The sequence below is a fragment of the Podarcis bocagei genome (genome assembly GCF_964188305.1).
Source record: "Podarcis bocagei genome assembly, chromosome: 1".
NCBI classification, from domain to species: domain Eukaryota; kingdom Metazoa; phylum Chordata; class Lepidosauria; order Squamata; family Lacertidae; genus Podarcis; species Podarcis bocagei.
This window is the reverse complement of record NC_138125.1, coordinates 114456415-114476965: the sequence shown is the minus strand read 5'-3', so window position 1 is coordinate 114476965 and position 20551 is coordinate 114456415. Positions and strand designations below refer to the sequence as shown.

General features: G+C 42.0%; 1 protein-coding gene across 1 annotated transcript in view; it reads right to left on the bottom strand.

Moving 5' to 3' along the window:
* The window catches only part of LOC308581663 (uncharacterized protein), a 39808-nt gene that overhangs the window by 6740 nt on the left and 12517 nt on the right, over positions 1 to 20551 (bottom strand). Inside the window, exons 11-31 of the mRNA XM_081184388.1 lie at positions 19491 to 19559; positions 19046 to 19114; positions 17125 to 17193; positions 13398 to 13466; positions 12776 to 12844; positions 12615 to 12683; positions 11859 to 11927; positions 11188 to 11259; positions 10346 to 10414; positions 10165 to 10236; positions 8370 to 8438; positions 7839 to 7907; positions 7649 to 7717; positions 7228 to 7296; positions 6788 to 6856; positions 5849 to 5917; positions 4751 to 4819; positions 3704 to 3784; positions 2772 to 2807; positions 1423 to 1459; positions 148 to 705 (exon numbers count right to left, since the gene is read on the bottom strand). Coding sequence (XP_081040514.1) covers positions 148 to 705; positions 1423 to 1459; positions 2772 to 2807; positions 3704 to 3784; positions 4751 to 4819; positions 5849 to 5917; positions 6788 to 6856; positions 7228 to 7296; positions 7649 to 7717; positions 7839 to 7907; positions 8370 to 8438; positions 10165 to 10236; positions 10346 to 10414; positions 11188 to 11259; positions 11859 to 11927; positions 12615 to 12683; positions 12776 to 12844; positions 13398 to 13466; positions 17125 to 17193; positions 19046 to 19114; positions 19491 to 19559 — 1891 coding nt within the window. The remainder of the gene's footprint in view (positions 1 to 147; positions 706 to 1422; positions 1460 to 2771; positions 2808 to 3703; positions 3785 to 4750; positions 4820 to 5848; positions 5918 to 6787; positions 6857 to 7227; positions 7297 to 7648; positions 7718 to 7838; positions 7908 to 8369; positions 8439 to 10164; positions 10237 to 10345; positions 10415 to 11187; positions 11260 to 11858; positions 11928 to 12614; positions 12684 to 12775; positions 12845 to 13397; positions 13467 to 17124; positions 17194 to 19045; positions 19115 to 19490; positions 19560 to 20551) is intronic.

Genomic DNA, 20551 nt, shown 5'->3' with positions numbered 1-20551 from the left:
ATAACATTCCTACATGGATGCTCTACATCCACTATGTTGTTCCAAGACCTTTAGTGAGGGATGTAGAGGGTAATCTTTGACTGGAGGCACCCAAAAGCTTGAAGAAGATCTGTGGGGACCAGTAATTCTTTTAAGAGCCATGATTACCTGGAAGAGTATTAAAGTCGTCAATGAGGTACATATGTTCTCTGTCAGGGTCCGATGCAATGAGATTCAGCTCCCGTAAGAATTCAACTTGTGTTGGGTCTGAAGTGTTCACAATTCCAATGGCATACATTTCGATGTTAGCTGCATGAGCCTCTCGGACAGCAATATCCAACTTGACGGCTTCTCTCTTATCCGCTTGGCCATCTGTGAGGACTATGGCAACTTTCCTCACGCCAGTTCGAGCCCCAAAAAATCCTTCCTGTGTTGCTTTACGGATGGCTGTGCCTGTGTAAGTGCCTTCTCCCATATATAACATCTTCCTGATTGCTTGTTTCACATCCTGTTGAGTTGTGTACCTATTAAGTCCAAATTCAAGCCGAACCTCCAGGCTGTAGAGGACAAGGCCAATTCTGGTGGCATTTCTCCCTACAGTTACTCTGTCTACCAAAGCAGTGACAAAATCTTTGATTATTTCAAAATTCTCTGGGCCCACACTTTCGGAGCTGTCAATCACAAACACAAGCTCCATAGGTATCTCCTTGCATTTGATACCGCAGCCTGCAAAAAAGAAAAACAAACCAAATCCATTCAGATAGACCATATGGCTTGCTTTAATTATATACTATATTCCCGATGTGTGATGTATATGAGGATAAGTGCATTTTTTAATTTAAAAAGGGCAAACAATTGCAGCCTGCTGTGAATCGACTTAACAGCTACACTCTTCTTAGGATAGAAGTAAGATTGCAGATGAAACAGAGCCAATTTAAATTACTTGATGGCTTTAATGGAGCCCTTAGTATGACCGAGACTTTCAAATTATCTATTGCTAATGTGAGATTCACACTGCTCACAGTGATAGATGGAATCACAAGAACACTCCCACAGTGACAAACTCCCCGATAGGTCAGAACCTGGCCACTCCCCATTAGGTCACAATCTAAGATTAGCCACAATTGGGCTGTAGACCGAGGACTGCTAATATTTGGGGACTGACAGAACACTTTCTCCTTTTGACTTAGCTATGTAGGCTAAATTTAAAAGTGCCTGCCAAAGGCAGACATCTGTTAGTGTTCTAATTCTCACGGCTCTTTTTTGGGTGATAAACTATTTAAATGTGATTTTTTAAATATTAAATTGACATCTCAAATGATTGGGCGACCTTTTCATTTCCCCTTGGAGTTGCAGATATTTCGATAATCATTTTCTGGGAGGAGGAAATGATCAGAACAAACAGGCATAAGATTGAAATGAGAAGGCTTGTTGAAAACTTACCACATATCTCTTTAATCAATTTAATTATATCTTCTCTCTAGGTTAGAAAAGACAAGAGTGCACATATACATTATCTGATGTCTGCTTTATTCCCAGCAATTTATAGCACGGCCTCTGCTAGCATGCCTCAGATTTCAGGCATTTTTCATCATCAGAGTTGTTGCCAATATTGTTCATGCAATGAAGCTTAAGCACTTAAGTACTGGACCATTCAGTCAATGCTTAAATGCTGCAATGCATCATGGCTTAAGGAGCTTTAAGAGTAGATGCGAATACCCCTGGAAGTTCATAGGCTGCCTTTTGTGTGTGCAGGGGAATATTATAATCCCAATCAGATGCTGCAGCACATTTCTTAAAATATAGAATTTATTTCTCCTAATGGAGACATTTTAGTAAGGCAACTTTTCCACCACCTGCATTTCACCAAAGATTATTTTACCGTAGCCAATTCTGTATTGGCTTTTGTATGCATCAAATCATTTTGCCTGAGTTGCCCAAGGATGTAAGATAGGATGTCTTTGGTGTCCCACTGTGCTGGTGTCCCACTGTGCGGTTTGTGTGCGCGGAGTGCAGTGGAGCACCCCTGGTGGCAGTGTTGCTGCTTGCTAGGACAGATGGTGAGTTCAAGGGAGCTTCAGGTGTGTGTGCATTTGTGGGGTTGCCACTGCGTTTGCTATCACTTTACCTCACCTCATCCCCATCTCAGTAAGCATAGCACCTCCACCGACTTAGCACAAAGGTGAGTCAAGGTGGGTGAGCAGGTTAAAGTCCACCAGTGCAGTCTTTCAGCAGGAGGACCAGACATCCAGCTGTGGGTGTTGAAGACAGAGCAGCCCAAGCAAGAAGTATCCTGATCTTAAATCTGAAAGTGAAGATCCGTGTACTATCTGGACAGAGCTCCAGAGACACCAACATCAGCACACCTGGAACTGAGATCTGTACCTCCTTCAGCCCAGGTCAGTTCCCTCTACAGCACCATTTTGACAAATACACATTTACCGGTAATAGTTGGTCGGTTTCCTACAAAAGCACTCCTTTATTTTTGTGACTTCTTCTAGTGTTGTATGGCTACCATGGTTTCTGACTTATTTTTTAAAATAATATGTGATGTCTACAATGTCATTTTTATTTCATTTGGCCTCCTTTATCCCTCTTTTCCCAATAGCCAGGAGTATTATAAAGAAATACTCTGAACAACATACTTGGATATTCAGTGAGCTTTCTCTATATATGCCTTCTTCAAATAAAGCATTAAAAAAAAAATCTTTCACAGCTGCTCAGTGACACATACAGAGATTGAGATAATATTGCATAAATGAAGTTTCTTTCCAAAAATATTAATTGCTTACTGTTAGACCTTGCTCGCCCTTTGCTCCGGTTCTGCCCTAAAAAGACAATCATTCATTAAATAACAATAACATTTCATTATTTATGCCCCACTCATCTGGCTAGGTTTCCCCAGCCACTCTGGGCTGCTGACATAATATCTAAAAACATAAAGCGTTAAAAACCTCCTGATACAGGGCTGCCTTCAGATGTCTTCTGAAAGTTGTGTAATTCCTTGACATCTGAAGGGAGGGCATTCCCCAGGAAGGGTGCCACTACCAAAAAGGCCCTCTGACTGGTTCCCTGTAACTTTGCTTCTCACAGTGAGGGAACCAGCAGAAGACCCTTGGAGGAGAACCTCAGGCTGGACGATGGGAGTGGAGACGCTCCTTCAGGTACACAGGGCCAAGGCTATTTAGGGCTTTAAAGGTCAGCACCAACACTTTGAATTGCGCTCGGAAACGTACTAGGAGCCAGTGAAGATCCTTTAGGACTGGTGTTATATGGTCCCAGCGGCCACTCCCAGTCACCAGTCTCTTAGAACAATCTGTGGGATGATTTCCTTGCTACTGTTTTAAGGTTGAAATTGTTTTATGTATTTTATTTTGCTGTGTTAAGTAAGTTACAGCATGATTATGAACCATTCTGAGATTTTTTAAATTAAGAGCAGTATTTAAATGATTTTAATTTATAACTAACAAACAGCATAAGGAGGGTTGTGGTTGTTTGTTTTAAAAAAAGAAAACAATCAACAACAAATACTTGTGTGGGGAAAGGAATTTGGAGAGGAGAAGTCTCCTGGGAGAAAGGAGTATTTAATGCTTTCCCTGCTCTAAATTGTTCCCCTTAGTGCCACTCCTCCCACTCCCATGGGGTTCAAATGTGTGTCATTTGTAGTTAGATGATTTTTTAAGTGAAAAAGTATTAATGATTTCTTATGCATATTATTACATACAGGTTCTCCAGCTGAACCAGGGTCACCCATGTTTCCCTTCTCTCCTTTTCTTCCTCTTTCTCCAGCAGCTCCACGATCACCCTTGAAATTAATCACACAACATTCGTAAGGCATCACATTAATCACCTCTGTTTGAAACAACATGCACTGGTGGGAAAGACTAGATAGTATTATGTGGAAGTTCCCTACATTTTGCAGCAGAAATGGACTCTACCATATGAATTCCCATTGCATACATTAAAAAAAAAATAATGCATGACTTGACAGGCCTGATCCATCCTAATTTCTTGACCACTTAGCACATCAAGACACAACCATTCTAAGTGCTCAAGGTATGAAGAAACTCCTTTTGAGTGAATTGATTGGTGGAACCTGTCAATCAGGCTAAGACGCAGCAGATGGTAGGGAGCATAGATCTCTTTTGCTTGTGATCACCAGCAACAGGGGTTCAGAGACATACTGCCCTGATATTAGAGCGGGTGGCGCTGTGGTCTAAACCACTGAGCCTCTTGGGCTTGTTGATCGGAAGGTCGGGGTGAGCTCCTGTTGCTCTGTCCCAGCTTCTGCCAACCTAGCAGTTCGAAAGCACACCAGTGCAAGTAGATAATTAGATACCACTACAGCAGGAAGGTAAACAGTGTTTCCGTGCACTCTGGCTTCCATCACGGTATTCCGTTGCGCCAGAAGCGGTTTATTCATGCTGGCCATATGACCTAGAAAGCTGTCTGTGGACAAACGCCAGCTCCCTCAGCCTGAAGCAAGATGAGCGCCGCAACCCCATAGTTGCCTTTGAGTGGACTTAACCATCCAGGGGTCCTTTACCCTTTTGCCTTAGAGATAGTAAATAGTCATCATGACCCATAGCCATTAATGACTATATTTAATCCCCTTAATTTAAAATTGTCTATGCTTCCCATACTATATATTTCAAAATGCCCATAACATTAATTCCACTGCTTTTTTTTTGTTTTAAATAGATTACGAGTAACTTCAAACAGCTAAACTGGGTAACAGGTAGAAACCTGTCTTTAGATTTTGATACCATACCTTGGGTCCAAGAAGCCCTTCTCCAGGAGCCCCACGGGGTCCTGGCATTCCTTGAATTCCTTGCTCACCCTGAAGGCAAGGCAGAATCGTTGACATTTATTGTCTACCTTCAACCTTCATTGCTTACACAAATTTGATTAAAAGTAAAATAAAAAAAAATTGAAAAAAATTAAGGGAAAGGTTTTTTATTTGAGCTGCCTGTTCATAAATAAGCTTACACTGAAAGACATTCCAGCAAATTTAGCATGACTGAATTCTGCATATGTTCTCCTTGGTGCCACATATTAATATTTTCATCACGATGTATGTTTGTAGTACAGATGTTGTGACCCACCGTGGATCATGACTCAGTAGTGAGCAGCAACCCACCAGCCGAAAACCAATGGAGTAGGTAGTGGCAAAGTGCTACAGCACCTTGTGGCCTTCAATATATTGTTGGATACCCAGGATCCATCAGCTCCATCTTCTATGACCAAAGATCAGAGATGATGAAGGTCCACAGGTTCCTCATCATTAAGCTACAGGTTCCTCACCCCTAAATCTCAGGTAGCTGAATGTCACTTGTCTGTGTAAGATTCTGGATGCTGACTGCTCAGGGGTTTGCATAACTAGTTGGCATGACAGAGTCTTCTCATTCATTATCAGAATTAACCAGACAAATCACTCTACCACCATGCACCCCAGTCCCACAGAACAGAGAAAGAGATATCAATCTGTCAAACCTTTTCTGTATCTGAGCTGCGCCAAATTGGGTCAAATTAGGCCACAAGCTCCACTCCTGGTGGTCCCCTTCCATAAATTCCTTTTAGTTTCAGCTTTGCAATCATACTCCCCCTGAAACCCAAAGGCTGCCCAGTGGGTCATGGGAATGATGCCACCATCATTTGTGGTTGGAACTACAATATGATGGTTTCTGATTGTCTTCAAACCTCTGATTTTCAGACTTGATTAATGACAACCTTCTTGGCAAATGCTTTTGGTCTTATTTGTCTTTCCAATCTATATCAACCCATAACAAAGTTTTTAACATCTCTAAATTGCCAAAAACTGAGCCCAACCCAAATTGCATGTAAAACTGAATGCAAGAAATGTTAATACCTTTGGTCCTTGGATACCTTCACCTGGAGGTCCCAAGGCTCCAGGTGGTCCTTGTCGTCCAACATTGCCCTGAATAGAGAAACAGCATAGCATCCTTATATGCCTGCAAAATGTGATAATCATTGCCACATTTCACGTCACTTCTACTTAAAATGTTTATGAGATACAAGTGGGTTCTTGAGAGTCCATGGCTGGCAGCCAATGTATGTTACAGCTCAATCCTAACCATAGATCTGCTAAGAAGTATCACTTGATTTTAGTGGTAAAGGTACCCCTGCCCGTACGGGCCAGTCGTGTCCGACTCTAGGGTTGCGTGCTCATCTCGCTCTAGAGGCCGTGAGCCGGTGCCGTCCGAAGACACTTCCGGGTCATGTGGCCAGCGTGACGAAGCTGCAGCTGGCGAGCCAGCACCAGCGCAGCACACGCTATAAAGCGGTCCCTATTTATCTACTTGCACTTAAGAGTGCTTTCGAACTGCTAGGTGGGCAGGAGCTGGGACCGAACGACGGGAGCTCAGCCCGCCACGGGAATTCGAACCGCCGACCATACGATCAGCAAGTCCTAGGCACTGAGGTTTTACCCACAGTGCCACCCGTGTCCCGATTTTAGTGGTACTTACTTCTAAATAAATATGTTTTATCGTTGCCTTAAACAACAATCCATACATCACATATCCCAAGTTGCTCTAAATGGTCAATGGATGATGTGGTTTGTGAACTATTGACTTTGACCTGTGGTTATGATGATGATGATTTAAATCAGCAAATTCATTTAATTAGGACTTTGGATTAACTTTTTGTCTCTGTCAATGCCTGTTATTTATTATTTATTCCTAAATTAATGCAAAGATTATCACATCTGCAGAGAGATAGGGAAAGGAGACAGTAATAATTATTCCTGAAAAGATACATTTCAATTTGAGAAGTAATTATAACTTACTTTAGGCCCTGGTAGGCCTTCTCCTGCTGGGCCTGGGAGACCAGCTGGTCCTCTGGTACCGGGATCACCCTAAAATATATATTTTTTATAAATTTTCCCAATGTCCAGTTTTACTTTTTCATCCTTATTATTTCTTCTATTGTGCTAAGCAATCAGTGTGGGAAGGAATCATTAAGGAGAACAAATTAAGCAGAATAAAAAATTCAAGGTTTAAGAGGCACCACAGAGGGAAAGGTAGATAGATAGATGATAGACAGAGATAGAGATATACGGAAATGTGAAGTTTATATATCAGGGCAGTAATATTTAGCTAAGAACTGTAATATACATTTCCCAACAGTATTAGATAAAAACACTACAATCATTTTTAATAGAATAAACCAAACTCCTAATTGGGAAACAATAATTTTATAATTTTACTTAAAATTACCAGATTTTACCTTTGGTCCAGGTAACCCAATCCCTTCCGGGCCTTGATCTCCTGGAGCTCCTGGAAGACCCGGAAGACCCTGAAATCAGAAAGTAAATTGGTTAACTATTAACTGCTTCGCAATGACAAATGTTCCATATTCCCCAATATGGCGGCACACATTATTGACAAATTTCCACAAGTAGCACCTTAAAGACCAACTAAGTTAGTTCTTGGTATGAGCTTTCGTGTGCATGCACACTTCTTCAGATACCTGAAGAAGGTATCTGAAGAAGTGTGCATGCACACGAAAGCTCATACCAAGAACTAACTTAGTTGGTCTTTAAGGTGCTACTGGAAGGAAATTTTTTTTTATTTTGACTATGGCAGACCAACACGGCTACCTATCTGTAACAAATTTCCACAAGTTTGTCAAAATTGCATTTGCTTACAGGTGGGCCAGGATACCCATCTCCCTTTGGTCCAAATGGTCCTGGTGGTCCTGGATGTCCACGATCACCCTGTTTGCAAAAAAAGAAGAACATGTTCACATTTTTCAACAGTTATTAGTTGCTAGATGTTCATTTTCTATTTTTTAATTTGTTTTTTGAATTTAAATGAGTATACCGATTTGGTTATTACCTTAGCCCCAGGAATCCCTATTCCCTGTTCTCCAACTGGGCCAGGAGGTCCTGGTAATCCAAGATCACCCTTCAATTAAAAAAACCCACATATATAACCAAAAATATACATATGCAACTAGAGAAGTGAATTTTGAATATTATGTACTATCCTTTTAAAAAATGAATCTGCCTTTATTTAAGGGCTGCTACAAATGTCACAAAATTCCCATATGAAATGGATTACAACTCATGCGCAGGTGATGCTTGTGAACACACATTAATTCTATGATGTGGAGATGGTCTTTCTTTTGGCCAGCTCTGATTGGCTTTTTTTTCAGTGCATACACAGACATGTGCATGTTCACGCATGATGATCCACATTCAGATTTTGCAATGGTTTTGACCCGGCAGTGCTTTTCAGGTAGAAATCTTGCCATACTTGGTGCTCAGTAATATCTCGGATTCAAGGACCGTCGTAATTGCAACCGTCGCTAGGCCCATTACTATGTCCCGACTGAACATTACGAAGCAACAGAAATGAGGCCATTACCTTTGGTCCCATAATGGCTCGTCCAGGGAGACCTGGCATTCCAAGACGCCCAGGTGTACCGGGTTCACCCTACCATTATAAAACAACAACAACAACAGCAATGACTTTGTAAAGGAACAAAACAAAATTAATAAAAGATCATTGAGATGTGAAGCTTTTTTCAAAGCCTCACTCCTAAGCATAGCTGTCAACTTTTCCCTTTTTAAAAGGGGAATTCCCTTATTCCGAATAGGATTCCTCGCAAGAAAAGGGAAAAGTTGACAGCTATGCTCCTAAGGGCTCATCCACCCTTACTTCTTTTGCCCTGCATGTTCTTGACGCAGGTCTGAGCTTTAAAGTTCTGTATCCAAGAGCTCTCACCTCCCTCCTGTTACTTTCTCCAGGAAAACCCACTCTTTAACGCCAATCACAACAAACAACAAATCAGGTTTTTTGCAGATTGCCATTAGTTCAATTCAGCAGTAAAGAGCAAGTTTTCCCAGGGGAAGCGCCAGGGCTGGTGGGGGTGGGGATGGAATCAGTCAAGCACAGAGCTTGAAAGAGCAGACCTATGCCTTGAAATGACACATAAAATGAATTCGGGATGAGCCCTTAGTTTAGTGAGGGCTCTGTTTCACTGTGGGCCTTTCTAGATAGGTGGGTTGTTTTTGTGAGTCTATTCTGAAACTTCTCTTATTGGCACAATAATCCTGCATTAATGGCGCATTTATACTGACCCATCCACACACCACACATCCACTTAATCCGCTGTTCACCAACGCTTCCCCAAGTCACACCACTGTTGCTCTCTTGTGGGGCATTTTTGCATTTTTGCGTTCACCCCACTGTGGTTCACCTTTACTACATACACAGCACAACAGAACAATGACAGTAAGAGCTGTTCAACAGTGGAATTTGCTGCCAAGGAGTGTGGTGGAGTCTCCTACTTTGGAGGTCTTTAAGCAGAGGCTTGACAACCATATGTCAGGAATGCTCTGATGGTGTTTCCTGCTTGGCAGGGGGGTTGGACTCGATGGCCCTTGTGGTCTCTTCCAACTGTATGATTCTATGATTCTATTCTATGATTCTATGACCCATCCCCTCCAACAGCATAAAAATCAATATGGCTCACCTGAGCCAACAACCTAGCCCGCCTCCCTCACACAAATCAGCCACACCGCAATCAACTAAACAGAACCAACCAAGCTCGGGAACCCTTAACCTCTCGCAATATCAATAAAAATAAATGAATACATAAACAAAGAACCTACCCATGTGATGCTGACACACACACCCCGCTACACTAAGAATAGGCAAAAGAGTGAAAGACCAATATCCCCATCTTTCTCCCCTCTCCCCTAACTGCAAGATGTCTATGAAAAAAATGTCTCTCACCAAATGTAAATGAACTGTGAGAAAGACCATGAATTGAAAGTGGAGACAATAGATGTACCATTCCCTGTTTACCTGTTTGCTTTGTAACACAAAACCCCCTATAAAAAGTATATTTATTTTTTTAAAAAAAGAAAAATATGGAACAAGTACTGATAAAAAAAGGAAGCACCACAAAACATTTGCAGTAGCAAACAGTACTGAAAGTGGCATTGTCTATTGCCATCCAGGTAATTTCATGAGCACAAATAATTACAAATGCATAATAAAAGGGACTTCTGGAGGGGCTGTTGCCTTTCCTCCCTTGGCAACTGCTCCACCACACCAACTTCTGACACCAGACGTGGTAATAAAATTAATTTTTTAATAATAATAATAATAATAATAATAATAATAATAATAATAATAATAATAATAATAATACTTTAGCCCCTGCAGGTCCTGGCACTCCAGTTGGCCCTGATAATCCACGTATACCTCTTTGACCTTGATCACCCTAGGAAAAAGTTGAAAAAGCTGCTTTATACAAAAGCTACTTTAACTTTCTCAGAGAAGGTAATAAAAAGCACACATAATTTCATGACCAATTATAAATAAATTCTTGCCTTTTCACCCTGTATGCCAATTCCAGGAGCACCTTCTGGACCACGGGGGCCAGGTAATCCTGGTTCTCCCTGCAAAAGAAAAAATGATAATGTGGTAGCATATCATTGTATATATGGGTGCTATTCAGCGGCTAAAATATTGCTCTGTGAATCAAGAAGTCCCTGTTTGGAATTCTCCCCTTCACCAAGGACTCATTAAAGGCCCCTCCAGACTGGTGGGTTTTTGTGTGTGTGTTTTTGCAGGTGTATTCTGCAATGTGTCAATCATGCAATAATAGAGAATTAGCAGTGAATTTATACTGGGCCATTCACATATCATTCCATTTTATCTGTTGTTCTTCGATGCTTCCCCGGTGTTACCGCATTTTTGCTGTCAGGAGGGGCACTTTTGCACCACAGCGCAACAAAAGCAGGACAACAACAACAACTCTGCTCATTATTAGGAGAATATATATGTTAGTGAAACTAGCATACCAAAATTATTTATATGAAGAAAATTGCTTGCAAAAATTTGAGTGTTTTGCAAAACTGCATAAAGATGTGTCTACTAGGAGAAATTCACATTAAATGCTGAGGATTTTTGAAAATAATAATTTCAAATTGCTGCAGGAATCTGGACAAGGGAATTTAAAATTGAAAGAAAATGAGGAACCGAGAGAACTGAAATTGGCAGATCCTTCCATCCCTTTCTCTAGGTGTTATCATGTGAGTGTGTCCAACGCATCACATCACACAGAACTAATCCCTTGGCTATAGATGAAACCAGCCTAGATTTGCCAAATGGCATTTACAGTAGTTCTTTTAATTTTAGAAACAGACATGCTCAAATAAAATAAGCAAACCTTTTGGCCTGGTGCTCCATCTTCTCCTGGCAGGCCAGGTAGACCTGCTAGTCCTGAAGAACCTGGTTCCCCCTAATGTCAACGAGAAATGGAAAGTTAAGGACACAAATAGAGCCCAACTGGATCAGACCAAAGGCCCATCTACTCCAGCATTTTGCTTTCTCAGTCGCCAACCAGATGCCTCTTGGAAGCTGACAAGTAAGACACAAGCACAGCAGCATTCTCCTCACTTGCGATTCCCAGCAAATGATCTACATTGCCTTTGATATTTGAGGCAATATATAGCCAGTGGCGTAGCGTGGGTTGTCAGCACCCGGGGCAAGGCAAGTAATTTGCGCCCCCTAACCCATGGATTTGCGCCCCCTAACCCGTGGATTTGTGCCCCCTAACCCTAACCCCCAGATGTTGCGCCCGGTGCGGCTGGCCCCCCCTGCACCCCCCACGCTACGCCACTGTATATAGCCACTGTGAACCAGTAGCTGTTGAAAGCCTTTCCCTCTCTCTCCTGTTTCTGTAATCCCTGGTACTCAGTTCTCCTAAATATACAATAGAATTAAGTCCTTGAACTTTAAATACACGGGGCTACTTATGCAATGCAAAAATAATTAAATGCCTTATTATAATGCAGTTTTATACAGTTTTAATATACAGCTTTTAGAATGCTACTTTACCTTTGCTCCAGGTTCTCCAAGACCTCTTTCTCCCGGAGCTCCAGTTTCTCCTGGTAAACCTTGATCACCCTTAAACAAAACAAAACGATATGAAATGCTTGAGCAACATAAAAAAACATCTGCTCGGCTTATTCCGTCTTCAGAGAGAGACGATGGGAGTACATCAGTAGAGAGCAGCACCATTTAAGCCACTATATACTTGGCAAAATTGAAATGGTAAAAATAAAATCCTGAACACCTTGGCAGGGCTTCCATATCACACTAAGCTATGGTTTAGTTTTATGTGCATGAGTCCAGCATGGCTGAGAAAGAGGGAAAACAGAGGCTTTCACTTCAGTTTTCAAGTGACTGTTGTTTCTTGTTATACCCAAACTCCACTCCCAACCACATTTGTTGTTGATTACACTGCCCACATGCAAGAAGTTTGCTTGGTGGGGATTTCTGCCAAAATCCCACATAGTTATTTAAAAATCAAGCAGTTGCAGTTCTGGTTGTCAGCAGAGTGACTGAAAGAAAGCATATGGAACCTGGTGCAAAAAGAAACTGGTAACACTCAATAATACATGATAGAAGGATAAATAAAACACAGGGGGAGACTCCTTCAGAGCTACTTTTTCCTTCAACTTCTCCAGTTGTCAAATTTCAACTATCTTGCTCATCACAGCCAGCTCCCAGCTGACTAAAGTCTCCAGCCAATCAGAGTCTGCTGTCCTGCAGACCAATCACAGAATTAAACCCAACACTGACTTGGCTCACCTTTGGTCCGGGCAATCCCTGTCCAGGTGGCCCTCTTGGCCCTGGTGGTCCTTTGGGGCCTTCTACTCCCTAGAGAAGATGTCAGAAAATGAATCCTGGAGAAAGAGTTCCCTAAGCAAGGCTTAAGCAATTTTTAAATACCTGCAAGCACCAAAACTCACCTTCTCTCCTTGAAGTCCAACACCAGGTAATCCAATAGGCCCAGGCAAACCAGGCGGGCCAATTTCACCCTTATAAACAAAGCATTGTTACTTAATACAAAATATAAATGCAAGTTACTTAGGCTGCAATCCGATACCCAGGAGTAAGCCCCACTGAACTAATTGAAACTTAGTTATAATAGACACATATAGGATTGTGCTGTAAATATTCACTGGGTACAATTTGGACCAGCTCCTTCAAAGCCATTGGCATAGTCTCAGTACAGAGACGTTGACAAATGTATGCTATATTTTCTTAGGACGCATTAAATGCCAGCCTTTTATAGATGCTGTCTCCGGCACAGTAAGGAACGTGTACAGTCTTCTTTTCTTTTTGTACCCCAGTACTTAACTTTCCCACAGAATGAAACCCTTCTTATTTCATCTCACACTTTACTATGAAGAGATGTTAAAATGGGCTTTGGGTAGTTTATTGGGCATAAATCTATCTGAGAAACTACTGTATTGTTCAATCGCCATTGAAAAAGCAAATTCTTTATTTTGCTTCATTACACTCTTTGTGACTAGTATCAGTCACAGGTCATTTAGACTTTGCAAATCCCCTGGCATATTTACTGCTCACCTTTTCACCCTTTATGCCAATGCCTGGTTGGCCTCGGGGTCCCTTTGGACCATCAAAGCCACGATCTCCCTGTATGGAAAGACAAAATTGCATAGAGGTTAGAAAATGTGATCTGTGCTTTATCCTTAAAGTTCTGTTTAGTACAAATGGACTGATTGCTGGCAATGTAAGGATATAATTCAAAAATACTGAGAATGCAAAAGGCAGTGCTTGGAGTTGATTTTCTCTTGTGCATCAAAGAGAGTTCCCCGCCCACCTGATGAGATCACTGTTGAATTTGAAAGTCATTACAAAGAGATGAATAAAATGATTTATCTTCTTTCCATTTCAAATATTTATGTTCTGGTCCTGAATTCTCCATATTGATGGGAAGAATTCAGCGCTTGCCATATAACAAACATGGCTTTCTTAATGTATATGATTCATTTACATAAAGATCATGATTCACCTATTGCATGCTTTTTGGCAATGTTATGCTCTCTTATAGTGGAAAATATTGTTATTTATTTAAGGTGCTTAGACTCACCATTTTTTTGTGAAACCAGAGTGGTTTCCAGTAATTTAAAACTGCAGATGGCCAACAACACTATCACCTGCCTAGGGAGGGGAGAAGCCTGAATTTTCTTCCGCTTCGACACCCTCCATAAGGGAAAAGAGTTAAAAGGTCTCAGACAGGTGATTAGTCCTGCTAAAACTGAAAGTAACAACTCTCTGTTAAGCATTGTGTGTTGCAGACCCATGTGCAATGTGCTCCTGGGGACGGAAGGCTGAGGCGGTGAACAGGTGGAACAAATTGGGAAAACATCTTAAACTTGAGCATTAGTCACAACTTTATAGATTACAAATGTAGATAGGCTTTGGCTTAAGGTGCTGGGTGTGTATTCTGTATCAGCCTCCTACAAGATGGCTGGAGTTTTGGACAGGGTCATGTCACTTCAAGATGCAGGTCAACTAAGCTGCCCCGCCCCCAGGCCACCATTGGAAGTTCTAAGGTCTATTCACTCTCCATATGGCTTCAGGACATAAACTTCCATGCAGATCCATTTACCAGGGTACCCTGAGATTTTGCACCTGCTCAAGGACAGGGGTGATGCACCAACTCACCCCACCCCTGGAAACAGACGAAGGATTCAACCCAATGCCTTATCTACCACACAAACCACTGGATACAGAGATCCACCACTATCTTCCTATTCCTTTGCACATTGTGTTCTTGATGTAGCCAGAGATGTGGGTGGAGAACCCCCCCCCTTTTCCTCAACCACATTACCCCAGCTGGATCAGGCTGTTGATTAGTATCAACAAGGAACAATCTTTTGCTTCTAATACTTCTTTTATATATTTTGAAACTTCTTGTTTTAAAATAGTACCCGTCAATCTTGAAAACAGGCCAAATGTTTGGTTCTTCCTTTTGACAGGTTTGATTTTGTTTAAAAGCGGGAAATGTAACATTATAATTTGCCTAGATAAGAAAACACTTGAATGTACAAAGATGTATGAGAAGCCTTACATATATCTGTTGACATTTCATCCTTGCCTTTCTGAAGAACTAAGTTCTATTAACAGTGGAGTTCTGGCTAAATGCCAGATTGGTTAATTACATTTGTTCTGCCTGTTTAAATCTCCTTTGTAGTTTCAGTTTGTTAATGCATTCTTTACTTCACTAAGCTGTTGTGAAGTATTGCTGTGTGTTCGCAGGGAAGCAATTGCTTCATGTCATCCCAGGAATGGTTTGATTTCTACAGGCGTGTTCAGCTTTATATATAAAAAGAGAGATGAGCTGAATTTTTCTTTTTGCCTGCTACTGGCTGCATTCCTAATCATATTGATTTGAAATAGTAATTGTTGGTTCTGGCTTTATATGCTTCACTTGTGGTTTTAATGTGCAAGTGCTCCCTGTCTTGGGACTTAGGGGTGAAGAATGGGTCATAAATAGTTGACAAAAATAAAAACATACCAAAGATGCTATAAGATATGATAATACAGTGGAACCTCGGGTTAAGTACTTAATTTGTTCCGGAGGTCTGTTCTTAACCTGAAACTGTTCTTAACCTGAGGTACCACTTTAGCTAATGGAGCCTCCTGCTGCTGCCAAGCTGTAGTCATGCGATTTCTGTTCTCATCCTGAAGCAAAGTTCTTAACCCGAGGTACTATTTCTAGGTTAGCAGAGTCTGTAACCTGAAGCGTCTGTAACCCAAGGTACCACTGTAAAACCATTAGGGATGTGAGCATTCCTGTGGAACCACAGCAGTCATGCAAAGGAAGCTTCCCACAGGTGGGCAAAAGGTAGATAGATCCTAATCTACTGGGCAATCTCAGGGTGATTTGTAACAGATCAATAGGAATTATGGTCTGAACAATAGCAACGGGGGGGGGGGGGAGCTTCTTCCCACTGCCTAAATTAGGCTGTGGAGATAAAGAAAGCTTGAAGGGGAAACCAGGACTAGATTTGGGTAGGGCCAGATTGTAAACCCAGACTCAGCTCTGAAAACAAATTCCTGGGTTGAACAGGGACGCGGACTTATAAAAAATATTGGGGGGGCCCGGGAAAGCTCATGAATAATAAATAAGCTCATGAATATGCAAATAAAGTGGCTCCGGCCCTAAATAGGGCAAGCCACGCCCCCCCCAGCCAGCCGATTGGCTGGCTGGGAGGTGTGGCCAGTCGGGATTCCCCTGTTCTCGCGGGATTTCCGGCAGTGCCTTGGCAGTGGCGGTGGTGCTGCAAAGCAGCGAGGCAGGAGCCCCCGCCCCCGGGGATTCCCTAATCTCGCGGGGGACGGCCGGGGCTCTCCGATTAGGGCGCGCGGTTGGCTGGCTGGCTGGCGAAGGAGCAGGTGGGGAGGAGGCGGGGGACGGCGGCGGCGCTCTGCTGGAAGGGCGCCCGAGATTATTGGGGGGGGCTGAGCCCCCCAAAAAATTTTTTTGAGGGGGCTCGAGCCCCCTCAGGCCCCATGGAGTCGGCGCCTATGGGGTTGAACATGTGTTCCGAGGCACCTTCTTCCTTAACTCTATGTCCTCAAAGCCTCCACTCCAAACCACTACTTTGCACCCAGGTCTGACTGGTGGACCTTGAGGTTGTAGTAAAAAACAAAGTAGATCCTTCAAGTCTGAAGACTGTCCAGCCTTGCCATAATGCATAACAGCTTTGTTTACCTCTTACCCTCTTCTTGGAGCATGCCCTAGGTCGTTCTGGGGAGTGGGGAGCTTGACTCTATCTTTTAATCCAGCTTCCTCCCTCCACTTGGTTAAGAAATCTAAGTCCAGATTGTTGTAACAATTGTTTTCTCAAAATTTATCTTCTGTAACATGAGAATATATAAAAACAGTTGAAAAAAGAAAAGAAAAGAAAAGAAAAATATAAGCCCAGAGCTGATGCAGCTTGACTGAATGGAGTGGGACAGCTCTTTTTATGGCCTATGTCACTGTACAATCTTAGATTCTTACTGTGGCTTATGTCATGTGCACATGGCTTCCCAAAACTTTAGTGGGAGAACACTGAATGCAGAATAAATGGGAGTGTGTCCACAGCCTAAGTACTAAAGTTGTTACTGATGCTGAACAGGTCTCCAGCTACAGCATGCAGGTTCTGAGGACTGGGTTACAATGAAAAGCAACACATTTCTATGTACGTTTTGATAATTCCAAGTTTGGAAATGGGCTTGCACAAACACTTTAAAGTTCGTTTATATGCCATGGCATTTTTAAAGCAAAACTATTTTGTACCTTTGCTCCTGGAAGCCCTTCTCCTGGAGATCCTCTTTCTCCCTGAATACCTTGCGGTCCTTGAGGCCCCTGTAAAAATGTTTTTGAAAGCAAAATTCTGGAAATCAATAGCAAATCAATCAAAGTAGGATCTTCATACATCTTTGTGGTTTGGAGCCTAGTCTCAACCTGCCCTAAATTGCTAAAGTAATGCTATATTTATGAAAAGCAAAAGTAGCTTTTTTCATGATACATCAAACAGCAGACGGCTATGAACTCCAGGTATAACAAGTTATACTGGATTATGCTAGGAGTCCCCCCGCTCCCGGCACCATTAAAGAAAAGGCTTAAACATGTGAGCCTTCAAGGTTTACCCAGTAAAAGCCTGAAAATGCAGTCAAGTATAAGATCAACTTTAATAATAGATTCTTTATGGGCTCACTCAAGCTTAAAGTTAAGCAAGTATTTTAAAACAGATGCAGTCGTTTGCACACATTCTAGGGAATTATTTCCATATTGTCTTGTTTGCTGAGGATATTGTGTGTGTGTGTTTGACAGAACCCCTAGAGCAGGGTTTCCCAAACTTGTGTCTCCAGCTGTTTTGGGACTACAATTCCCATCATCCCTAACCACTGGTCCTGCTAGCTAGGGATGATGGGAGTTATAGCCTCAAAACAGATGGACACCCAAGTTCGGGAAACCCTGTTCTAGATGCATTGCAGAGGGTGCTGATGACATACACATGTTCTATGGTGCTGGAAACTCACACAGAGTGTAGGCCAGATCTAGTAGGAAATATTATAGCTTTGCATAAGTTGAGACGAACCCCCTTCCTAAAACAAACTCAGTATTTCCCCGCAGATGAATGTTTAAAATTTATTTCATAAAATGTATATACTGTGTTGATTGTAAACAACAAACCCCCACCCCACAAGTGGTATACAAAATGGGCGGCTGGCACTGCCAGTATAACTGAAGAACTACCAGGATCCTTTTGCTAATTAGTATGTTTCATTCTCACTTCTAAAGTTTGTATTTACTACGAAAAGTTAGAAACTATCTCAGAATGAAGCAGGTAAGTGGATGTATAAATATGAACAAGAAATTTGGAGGTTGCCAATGTGGTGACCTCTGGATATTGTTGGGAGTCCAACTCCCATCAGCCTCAGTCAGTGAGGCCAATAATCAAGGGTGATGGGACTTGGAGACCAGCAGTATTTGGAGGTCCACATATTGGCTACTCCTGAAACTGGATGAGTAGAGTGTAAACATTTGTAGACACCCCATCCCCCCAAAAAGGGAACTGAAAATGAACATGCTATAGAAAAGGAAAACAAACAAGTCAAGAAGAAGAAGGTGGGAGACAGGAAGCCACAACAGAGGGCATCACCATAGTCAAGAGACATGATAGAATTAACACAGTGGTCATAGTTTCCATAGATGGAAGACAAAAACACAAATGGAAAATGGAAGGAAAGAACACAGCTTAGAGACATCGAGAACAAGAGTTGGCAGTCACTCAGATAAAAGAATGAAAAGACCAAGAGGTATCTCTTATTTTTCTACAATCACACTCCCGTTCCATCTGAGCCAAAGAAAGACATGGAGGGATAATAGAAGGATGTCCACAAGCCAGATACACAAATGGGGTGAGATTACACAGCACAGAAGAAACAAGAAAGCAATCGGAAAGAGAACGAGGTGAAAGATCTGGAACACAGAGTTGCAGATCATCCCCATTAAAGAGATAACTACTTTGGAAAGAACTTGTAAGAGAAGCTGAATAAGAAAGGCTGAAAAAAGTAAAGAACCAGGAACCAAACCTTGAGTGGATCAGAGCCACTCTTTCTTTTTATGTGCACTGATTTTTGCATATAAAGGTGCAGTTATTTGTTACTAAGGGATTTCCCCCCTGTGTGATCTCCCCACGTACAGTACATACCGGTAAACCTGGTTCTCCAACTCCCGGTGGCCCAACAGGGCCTGGTCTTCCTGTTAAACCAATGTCACCCTTCAGAAAAAAAAACATGTTATGTTTGGATTTGAACAAAATTATGGACACTGAAATGAAGCAGCATTCTTTGATTTAATACAGTGATATTAAGAAGACTAGAGGGAAGTAAAACAAATCTGATACCAGTAATAATAACTTCATTTGCCCCTCTGTCTTTCTAGATATGTCAAATTTTATTACCAATAAACTACTAAGAGTTACACCATTCTGTGCGTCCCCCCCCCCTTTTTAATGTATTTGAACTACATCCAGAATACCTTTCAGGTATTACAAAGACATCATTTATCCTTGTTTTAAGTTGTTTTTGGGTTTTTTTTAATCCAGCCATATATTATTTCAGCAGCACAGTAGGCTATATGATTGGCATTTTTACCTTGGGGCCAGGCAACCCTACTCCCGTTTCTCCAGTCAGTCCAGCAGGGCCAGGCAGGCCTCTTTCGCCCTTTAGAAAATTGCAAAACAAAAGAACTGATTTCAACTTTTGGATAGGGTTTCAGAGAGAAGAAAACCTGCTCCTCCCTCCCTCCCTTAAACTAAGGTACAATAAGCCCACAGTTTATATTGGGGTTAAGTTCCAAAGCCAAATTCTGTATGGTCAATTGGGGTTCAATCTTAAATGGGATTGCCAAAGCCATTTTTCCTGGAACCTCAACCCCCTTTTAATTTTTTGCCACACGTGTAAAGCTGAATGTGCGCAAGTTAAATGCTTGTAGGTTGTGGGGGCATTGCTTTCGCAATATGTATCATAATGCTTCTGCCATGATAAAACTAGCAGATTGCTTGGAGTGGGAATAATAAATGAAACAAGACTAGGAAACACATCCAAACATAGAAGGAATTAGCAGAAGTAGAAAAGATGGGTGAATTTTCCCTGTTGTGCTCCTGCATTGAACATTGGTTTGCGCCGCCCTGTCTTGCCCTGCTTGTGAATTCCAGTTTAACAAGGATAATTTCTAAAATCAATTCTGGAATCAGAGTGTGCCCACTATGTTGCAGCTTTGAGTTCCTTTGCATCTTTTGCCCCTTGAACAATGTCATGGCCCCGCTGATACACTGCCAGAAAAAGAAAAAGAAAAGCAGTCTTGATGTGACTGAGCATATGATTGCACCAATATTTTTTTTTGTGTGCTATTTCATCAATGCACAGCAGTGCTTTTTGGGGTAGAACCGCTAATATTCCGCGGTGGGAGGTGTTACAACTGGGCATCAGGGCCCTTGTGGTGATCCAGTTCGGGGGCAGGGGATTGATGCCCCCCTCATGCCAACCCTGGCCACGTCAGAATATGACACTAAAATTTAATTGGGGATGAAAGTAATAGATGCAAAATTGGAAATTGCCCACATGGAAACTGACCCAACCACATGTGCCCAACTTGAAGCGGATTTTACAATCAACCCCCCTCTCCATGCTCTTCTCAAGAAAAGCACTTTTGA